Consider the following 10736-nt stretch of genomic DNA (forward strand, 5'->3'; position numbering starts at 1 on the left):
CTTAAAAAATGAAAAACAGTTTTTACTTCAAAAATTTATTTTTAATTAATTATTTAACTCATTTACTTTGGTGAGTTGGTTATAGGTTTAAATTGATTAAATTCTGCATGGAAATAGCCAATATCTCTTGAGTGAATACTGATTTTTCAACAAACCCAATGATGTACCTATCAAAATAGAATGGTAATATATATAAAGAAATATAATAATACATTTAATAAGTATAAATAGTCTTAAAATGTTATTTATTATAATTTTACTTTTAATAATTTACATGAGGTCATTAGGATCTGAATCCATTGTATGTAATGAAATTAAAAGATTAGTTGAACTAGCTGGAGGATTTGAGTTTGAATAGTAAATGCCCAAAATTCTGTTGAAAACCTTTAGTTAAAGAAACATAATTAATTGTATTAATCAATTTATGAACCATACCACTTTTACAACATTTGGATTTATTTTGTTAGTTGAGGCAAAGTATTCATTCAAAATATATTTCTTATCCAAACCAGATATTATTGGTACTAAGAAAAGCGTACTTCAACTAATTGATCTTCAAATAATTTTTGAATTCCTTATACTAACTCTGTTGATGAAATAAAAACACAAGTAGTTATTCAATATATATTTTAATTATCTTTAATATATCTAAAAGTTAAATTATTATTATTTAATATTAAATTAATCTTTTAGATTTATATACTTTTTTAGTATGAAGCAAACTCTATTTAAAAACAACGAGTATTTAAGTAATATGCAGATAATCAACATTATAAACAAAAATTAAAATATATTTTGTTTTATGCTAATGTACCAAATAAATAAAATAATAATTCCATCTTGAAATATGTGTATAAATAATTAAATTTGTTTGTTCATAATTATTAAAAATAAATAAACATTATATATAGCAAAAGAAAAGTTTGAATACAGCTTACCTTAAAATATTTAAGCAGCTTTGAAAAACTGATGAACCATGGTGCTCTACTAGTTAGTTATATATAATAATATACATACATATACATGTAATACTTTATTATCAGTGAACCGTAAAAACCGGGTGTGCAAAGTGTACACTGCACACGGGCCACAGGCCTTATACTATATTGTAGGGCCTCAAAAAAATGTATAATACGGACACATAGGGCTTCTAGATTTTGATTTGCATACAGGTTTCAAGTAGTCAAGTCACGGCACTATTTATTATAATATTATACACACGCTAGTATTATAGTAGTATTATCATACTATATATACTATATAGTTAACTACTTTGTTAATTATTCTTAACAATACCTATTGCTAAAATAAATGAAAATATTATACTTTTTATGTACAGTCAGTATACTTGTTAATTATTATAATAATTTGAAAGTTAGATTTATACACGAAACTGATATATCAATTTATTACATTTCTATACAGGAGACAACAGTGGTATAAACAATAATACTACACATTAATTTTTATTTATTTATTTATTTATTTCATTTCATTTCATATATATATGAATATTAAGCCAAACTAAGAAATTTACTAAATACATAAAAGTACTAAATATTGAAAATGGATTTTAAATTAGTTAATGTTTAATAAATTGTAGGATATATTGTTGTGGAAATGTATACAATCATAGTGTCGAATTACATTGGAAACCAAAAAACTTATACAACACTTAAAATAGTAACTTGAAGAGGTACCTTTAGTATTGTTAATATTAGTCATATAACATTTTATTCTATCTACTAAAATTAAAATTCTAATATTAATTAAAAATATTAAAAAAAAAAAATACATTTAAAAATGATAATTTTGTTTACGATATAGGTATAATGCATTATAAATAATTAGTAGTAATTTTATTCACTTGTTAGTTGTTAAGTAGCCGTGTGATTCTGCATTTGGGTCTTTTTTCTTTGTCTTCATCAGATTCTGACGAAGATTCTCCATATCTTTCAGAATGTGGTGCAATATATGTATCAACCAAGTAATCAGTACCAACATGTTGTCTATACTCAAACAAGTTTGGAATATTCATAACAAATGTTAAGCACTCCATAGGTACTAATCTCTTATCAACAGAAATATGTACAAATTCAGTAGGTTTAAAAGTGTCATGATGTACTTTTTTTGATTCATCTGTTACTCCAACGTTAGCTTTAGGTGCCAACCAGAAGATTATTGCTCGTTTTTCACATAAATCATTTTCATGTAGCTCAATAATTTGTGCATAATAGGTTTGAGATGATTCCTCCGATTTACTTATAGATGCAATATCACCTACAGTCCAAAGTTGATTATTATATTTAAAATGTCCAGTCTTGCGTAAAGTGTATGGACAGCGAAAATCATGCGATTTGGATGAAGAAGGTTTTTTTTTTGGTAACCAGCCTTTAGGTTTTTTTGATACTGATGATCCAGTTGGTTTTGAATGTAAATCTTCTTTTCTTGACGAACTCATAATATCAGTCACAGTGTCAATGTGTAATGTGTAATGTGTAATGTCACAATGTAGTTTGTATTAAAAATTATTTGAAATTAAAACAACAACTTTTAATGAATCTATTTAGAATTTGATAAATTTAATAAATAACTAAATATTATATTTAAATTAAATAAATTCGATAGTTATTTATTTATTTTACTTTGCATAACAATTTAAAACTAGTTAAACTTTTCAAAAATCAAAATGAATAGTAGTTTATTACTGATTATAGAATGAAAAAGTCTAAGATCGTATACCATAAACTACGGACGACATACTATGCTCAAACAAAGAGTTGGTGTCGATATTAGGCAATGGATCGCTGTATTAGATTTTCGATGTGCGCATGCGCAAAGTTACTCGTTACATATCTATCTTTTGGATTATCATTTATCAGTTAATTATTAATTTATTCTGTGAATAGTATATATTATACATTTTTATACAATGGTGAAAATGGAAAAGAATTGTATCTCAGAGGAAAGATTACTATTCTCATATTTATTATTAGAATTTTAAATTTATAAATTATAACATTATTTTAATGTTCAAACAGCTGATCTGCTGATCGATTTGTTTAATTTTGTCGGCGGCATGCGCACATCGAGCATCTAATAAAGAGACTTGTCGCTCATATTGGCAACAAAAAATACGACGTGGCTTCATCCATAGTACGTAAATTATTATGAACTAAGGAACAAGACGTAAAAATAAAAATTAAATAATATTAACAAATCAATTATTACATAACAGTTTTATAAGCTCTATCTTGTCTAAAATAACCACAATAATTTGATTGTTTTAAAAAGAGTACCCTATTAATTACTATTATGAGTATCATTTTAATAAAAAAATAGGATGTAATATTATACCAATCGGCATTTACCTATAATGGCTATACTATTATTGAAGATTGACATTGCATACTTGTAGCAATATTTTAATGTTCAGTGTTCACTAACTTCGAGACTAGGATTAAAGTCAAGTGACCTATATTACATCATTCCTTATTGTGATTCTTATATTTAGTACATATATTTTACCAACACCTTACAAGTTAAACTATATTCTACTCAACCCGACATGGCATGGATAGAAACGGGAAACTCAGCTTTAAACAAATAAAAAAATAAGTCCCCTCCCCAAAACTCAATTTTTTCCTGTGATCATACTAAGCAAACTCATTTTCCGTTGAAGCTAATAAAAACATTTTACTAAATTATAGTGAATGAAGCGTAATTATATAATATATTATATTATATTATGATATTTCATAATACAAACAATTTTAGTTGTTGACAAAAGTCAATAGATCAAATAATCCAGTACCTAATTTAATTCCTATGCATTACGCCGTTACAATATTAAAAACCAAAAACTGCAAAATCCCATACACGGAAATTGTATAACAGTAGTGAGTAGGCGGTACCTATCACCTATGAAAAATCAATAATCTGTGGATGCGAGAAATTGCGTCACGCATGCGCATATCGAACACCTAACTCGGCGACTCGTCGCTTGGCAACATTTTTTTTTTTTTTATATATTGATCAATACGCTGTGACGCTCGTGGCTGTGACCTATACTATTATAATATTAACCATCATGTTCTGGCCACGTCGCCACGGTATGGAAGATAATATTCTTCTATCTTCTATACCGTGTTCTGGCTGTGACTACCGAGAGATTACCACATGCGAACTGATAAAATAATAATCACAAATTTACTGATAAATCCGTATTGTTGATTACGAAATCCGCCGCTATAAGCCTATAACTATTCATTTATTCTTATTTATTTTAGTTTTAAAATATCATATTATTAATATTAGGCTTATAGAAATACATTATTTACCAACTAAATAATGTAAGCATTTTATAAAGTATATTGTAAATTAATATAATTAATAATCGACTAACATATCAAATAAATTATGCCTACTGTTTACTAAATTTCATACAAACATTAACAACTAATACACAAGGGTAAGACACAACTCACTATTTAGTATTGAACACTTATTGGTGATTATTTATCATGATAATCTGTTTGGTTGTTTCAAGAATTTGGTCAGAAATCATTTAGTGTTGATCGATATCATATTACTTTGATCTTTTTTTTCATATTCAAATTGTTTATGAGCAGATTTCTATTGTTTAAAGTTTGATGAAGATTCACTCAAAATAATATTTATTGTTTTTGCTTGTTGTTGATCTAAAATAGTAAAATGCCACACATCAGTTACCAAGAGAAGAGCTTTCAAGCATTCGCTTGGCGATGTAAACATAACCGCTGTGAATGCAACCATAGCCAACCAATCTAAATAAATGAAAGACATTTTGAGCAAATTTGGCTATGAAAGTAATATAATTAATTTAATTTTGAATTGTCCAACCTGTATGTTTAATTTATATTGGTTTTTTTAGTTTTTCAGAACATATTATTTTTTCCAACATAATTAAGATATTTCATACTTTGTGATATAATGGACAAATATGAAAAATGGGTAATATTTAATTTTAATTGGTAATTTAAAATATGATGTAAAATATTGCCAATAACAGATAACTTATTTTTAATGATCATAGGAATGATACCAAATACCTATTAGTTTTTGTAAACCATGTCAAAAATGTTTGAATATTTTGTGTAATTTATTATGCTTTGTGATACATTTGGACTTATTTGGTGACACACTGGTTGAGAAACACTGTTATAGAATATAATACATTTTAGATACCTTTGTATTAAATTTTAATCAATCAATATTTATTATATTAACTATAATGATATTATACAAAAGCAATTATCATTTCTTTTTATAGATTTTTAAACAGTATCCAACAAAATACAATAGCGTGATTGATAAAAAACTGAATTGACCTTCCAAAATGTTTATAGTAAATAGGACGATCAGAGAAAAAAAGAGGTAAGATTCTATTAAAAATGTAAATATTATACAACATTTATTTTCAAATTGATAAGTTACTGATTTGAGTTTCATAAAATATTATTAACAACAAATCATTTGACCTTAATAGATTGAAAATTTTTAAATGAATTATGTGATTTAAATTTGATTTTGACTTTGTCAAGAAGGTAATACTTGAATGTTAAAAATTATAAAACTGTAAAATATCAAATCAAAATAAACCAGTTATAATATAAGTACAAATATATATCACTGAACCTTAGTTCATAAATTTAAATACTAAATATAATGTAGTAGGAATAGTTTTAAAACAAAAAGTTTTTAAATTAGTATTACTTGTAGAAAGTTTCAGGTGTTTGATTTGAACCAAAGTTATATATATTTGTGTAGATTTCTTAGTATTTTTTTTTCTATTAAATAAATAAATAATATAATGTTGTAATCTTATTAAAAAAAAATCATTATTTCAGATTCAAATTAATCGATTACTTATATCTACTTCAACAACTGCAGTTACATCAAAATTAAATATACATGAATCAATATCAATGATGCGGTCAAGTCAAAGAATAGATTGCACTTTCAATGCCTGGAGTCTGCTTGGTTCATAGTTTTAATTTTATAAGGACAAAATGCCACAGTATGTGTAATATGTACCATTACTCAATAAAAAAATGTAATTATAATTAAAAACCATCAACATATTTGGCATATTAATTAATGACACAACATTTTTATTTTTAGATTCTTCTAATAGCCGGTACTGCTATAAATGTATCATTTGATGTTCGGGCTAAAAGTGAATTGCTTCTTCTCAAGGGAAAAAACGTTATTTTAATTTTTTAATTTAAATTAGTTAATTTTTCAATGTTAATATAAGTTAAATTATTAATAAATAATAAATCAATTTGTTCTATCTTAAATTCTTAATCAAAAATCAAATAACATATTTTAAGATATTCTGTGAAAAATTAAAAGTAAAGATAAATTTTAGTTTTGTAGTATTATTACTAGAGTAGTACTTTTTGAATTATAAATTCTTAAAAATGTTTGAAAATATGCATTTAAAATTGAAAACCGATAATAGGTACATTGAAAATATATTATGTCAAAAAGCATAATGTAAAATTAATAATTGGTTGTATATGACTTAATCATTGTTGAATCTAACACAATTCAGATGTGCATTGCATTGTTATTTAATATTTTAGGTAAAATAAAACAAATAAAAGTATGTATATAATTCCTAATTTTTACTTACCATGTATTAGACTAAGTTTAAAATAACAATTTCTGTAATACAAAAACATCAAGCATATACTTAATTCTGTGTAATTGTAAAGTTTTAATTGTACGATTATTGATAAAAAAATTGTTTAGTAATCGATAAAAAGACTTCTAAGTAAGGATAGTTTATTCCAAACAATTATACTAACATGATATTAGCTGACAATATTATAACTATAAAAATAATAAAATTCAGAAAATGTACTAATGTGTTTTTAAAATTATTAAATATGCAAAATATGGCAAAATAGCAAAGACGCAAAGTCAAACAATATATTTGATACGGGAATTATTAATACCGTTTTTTTTTGTTTTGAGATTTTTTGAACCATATTTAAAGAAGTTGAAGCTGGTGTTACAATGAACATATAATTTAATGAACAGACTAAAAGTGAATAACTTCTCCTTGATATAAAATATACAATGTAATGATTTCAAATAATTTAAATGTTTAACATCAAAATACAGGAGCGGACTGGGCCGACATTTTTCGATATACGTGTAGGTTACATTAAAGGTTTGATTACGATATAACGTAGTATATAATAGTTTAACTTTAAAAATAGCTAATACAGTATTAACATAAATAGATTATATTTTAAACGTATTAATGTATAATAATTTAATATACATCCGCAACGCTTAGGAAGAAAACGAGCTTCCTTAATACCAAAACACATAATGTTATTATTATTACAGACAAGTCTGAAGTGCAAGATACGAAACTATTGATCTATTTAATTTCTAACAATGAAAAATAATACAATAGATGAGCAATTAAAACGTGTGTAAATTCCTCATAAGGTATAGTCTTATTACATAAATCACGTGCTCCTAATCTAATGCTAATATAGTAATATATCTGTATTATAATAATAAATGTCATTAGAACAATTTCAATTTTCGTCTTTAAAGGGACTGGTTAAATGCAAGAAAAACTGAAATCCGTGGCAAGGAAATATTAATTCTATAATTTATATGATAAAATCTAGTCCAATTGTATTTATACAATCACGAATCTCATTAAGTTTGACGTGATTAAGTGGTGACTATACTGAAATAGGTCTATTTAAATTTAACGTTAGACATATATTTTTTCAAAAACTGTATTTACGATTATGAAAATATTTTTATATATAATATTATTTTAATATTATACATATTTATTTAATATGTTGTTCTAATAGAAACTCAATTTTTTTTTATTATAGACAAGTTTATAAGTTTTGTTATTTGAAATTAAGCAGAAATAACGCAAAATAATGTATATATATTAAATTAGTTTGTTATAAAATTAAAAATATACTTTCTGGTTGGAAGAAATAATATTAAAGCGTTTTACAATCATCTGCTGCTAAGACATTTTATTATTTTTATTAATTGTAAATAATAATGTGACAGTATAATAATATTAATTTATTTTATTTTGATTATCAAAGTGTTGAAAAATGAATTCTTTTCCAAGTTCTGTGACCAGTCGTAAGGAAACCATACGATTTAATGATAGCGAACTCCAAAAAAACGCCCGAATAATGAGATCTTTCCGAAAATGTTCGAATGACTGCCGAAATAAATGTACCAAAACGAAATCTGCAGAATGTCTTCCTCAAAGTAGGTACGTACAAATCATATAGGTAGATATAGTACATTAGACCTTTCGGATTTGAATGTGAATTAAGATTCACATGTAATTAATTGGTAAATTAAAGATATTTATTTAAAACATATTTTTAATTAAACGTATTAAAAATAAAATATACGTTAATAATTGTCGTAAATAACTAAGAACTAAAAATATCTGTACCTACCTGCTATTTTAAAAATAAATGTTTATTAAGCAGTACCTATTAATTATTATCGTAAAAATACAGAATGGAAGAAGCAATTATTTGGGTTTTAAAATAAATTGCCGATCACCGCTGTGTAGTAATACTAAAACCTATTGAAAAATATACTAAATACATTTAAAACAAAATAATAATAAACCCATATTTTGATAAAAAAAATAAAAATACATGTGAATTTAATTACGGGTGAATCCGTGAATTTAATAGTACGTGAAATAAGGACCTCTAAACCTTAGAGGTCTAAAGTACACAGTGAACTAATAAACTTTATCGCAGGCGTGTCATTTGGCAGTCGTGGGGAGCAGGAGCACCTTTTTTTCTAATAAAATGCCTCCGCTGGCCCGACATATATAAATTAAAAGCACCAATGTGTGTTTTGAATCTAATGATAAATCAGCGTTTTGTATTTTGAATTTTGCATTGTTTTTACTTTTTAAATACCTAAACCAAACTCAAACAGTGCTCAGAGTAGCGGCGACTCTAAATGTAGTTCCGGAGACGACGGCGGCAACAGAGAGACATGCTACGTCAGTTTATTCCAAGTGTGCATGAACTATTTGTTTCCTAGAGCGTTTCCCATGCCGTCCACCGAGTACCGGTTTAGAGTCAAGTGCGACCGGATGATTTCGGACCCGACAAAGAAGATCACCGGGAAAATATTATCACCGGTGGGCAGGTGCTCGAAATTTCCGAAAGGAATCTTCATTCTATCTCCCTCGGAAAGCCGCGTGATGAAAATATATTGTCCCGGTGCCAAAAATAGGCGTTAATCGGAATAATAAATAAATACTATGATAAAAAAAATTGCATTAATGCATTATATTAGGTTTGCCGGTATGCGATTTACTGTATTTACATATATTGTACTATATGTTTATACATTTATAGGTACAGTGTACCTGGTACACGTTAATCTATAAATACACACAGCCTATAGGAGACCGCCCCTATTCACTCATAAACGCCCAGACCGAACCGCTGAGTCTAGAGACTTGAAATTTTATACAGAGGTTCCTTAAGCAATGTAGGTGCGCACTAAGAAAGGATATTTCAAAATTCGACCATTAAGGAGTAGTAAAAGGTTTTTTATTTATATGGCTATGGATATATATGTATTTGTAATTGTTTAATAATTGTTCGTTGTTTCTTCTATGCTATAGGATACTAAAAATATCAAAAAAAGAAAATATATCTAAAGTAATTAGACATATTTTATTCTGGGCGTGAATTACTAAATAGATAAAAGAAAAAGAAAAAGAAAGTAAATAGATTACTTTAAAGTCCAGGGGTGGTCAAACTTTTTGATAAAGTTATACTGAGAAATTAGAATATGTTTTTCCTTTGTAGAGTCATAAAAATACACGCAACTATTGAATAGGGTCGACTGGAATTTTTTATTTAACTAATAAATAAATGTATAATAGTCCATTCTAAATAATAACGCCGCTGCTGTCTAACGTATTTCACTCCCATTGCATCTTGCGACTATTAAACACGTATTTATTCGAATACACTTTGAAAAGTGTTTGATCGACGTGAGCTTTACACATTATTAACGCATTTAATACACGGGCAACGTCGTGGTGGAACAGCCAGTAATATATATAGATATATGTATAATATGGATTATAGTTAGTGTGTTGAGAAAAAATAGTTGAAATTGCATCTAGATAAGATAATGATTACCTACCTATCTTACGTTTATCAAGATAAACAATCATAATAATGAAATCCATTTTTTTTTTCATAAGATTTAAATAAAATCATGCATCAATAAGTATAAACGTATGAAAATAAATATAAATAATTTAGACAAAATAGAAGCCAAACATTTTAAGCTTTTACCATTCAAATTATTTATATTCGAATAAAGTTTTGAGTGGCGTACTTTAAACTTTTAACCTTACATTAAATGTAAACTGTTAAATTAGATATATATTTATTTTATGTTATGCAGAAATATCGAATTTACGTACACACTAGTTATACTTATATATGTATATAAAAAATACGAGTCCGTAAAAAATGAAGAATTATATCCATTTCAATTTTGATGGATATTTTTAAGCAATAAGAATATTTGAAACATTTTAATATGTGAAAATAGATTGAAAATTATTGTATAAATTGTTTAGTGATAGATTATTCTCAAACACACATACACACAGTAATTCTTAGTAGCTA

General features: G+C 26.1%; 2 protein-coding genes and 1 long non-coding RNA gene across 3 annotated transcripts; 2 read left to right on the top strand and 1 right to left on the bottom strand.

Annotated features, from left to right (window-relative positions):
- Positions 1 to 1610: 1610 nt before the first annotated feature.
- Positions 1611 to 2570, bottom strand: LOC113558680. The gene has a single exon (XM_026964182.1). It carries the CDS (start codon positions 2459 to 2461, stop codon positions 1871 to 1873), a length of 591 nt encoding a protein of 196 aa, XP_026819983.1. The 5' UTR covers positions 2462 to 2570; the 3' UTR covers positions 1611 to 1870.
- Positions 2571 to 4716: 2146 nt separating this feature from the next.
- LOC113559023 lies at positions 4717 to 6277 on the top strand. The gene is made up of 5 exons (XR_003405802.1): positions 4717 to 4847; positions 4913 to 4992; positions 5312 to 5415; positions 5889 to 6094; positions 6163 to 6277. It is a non-coding gene; the product is annotated as an uncharacterized LOC113559023 (long non-coding RNA).
- A 1188-nt stretch (positions 6278 to 7465) lies between these two features.
- On the top strand, positions 7466 to 9322 carry LOC113557544. The gene is made up of 3 exons (XM_026963119.1): positions 7466 to 7509; positions 8145 to 8320; positions 9013 to 9322. The coding sequence occupies exons 2-3, from the start codon at positions 8154 to 8156 to the stop codon at positions 9320 to 9322; spliced, it is 477 nt and encodes a 158-aa protein (XP_026818920.1). The 5' UTR covers positions 7466 to 7509; positions 8145 to 8153.
- The last annotated feature ends 1414 nt before the right edge of the window (positions 9323 to 10736 follow it).

Source organism: Rhopalosiphum maidis, chromosome 3, assembly GCF_003676215.2.
Source record: "Rhopalosiphum maidis isolate BTI-1 chromosome 3, ASM367621v3, whole genome shotgun sequence".
NCBI lineage: Eukaryota > Metazoa > Arthropoda > Insecta > Hemiptera > Aphididae > Rhopalosiphum > Rhopalosiphum maidis.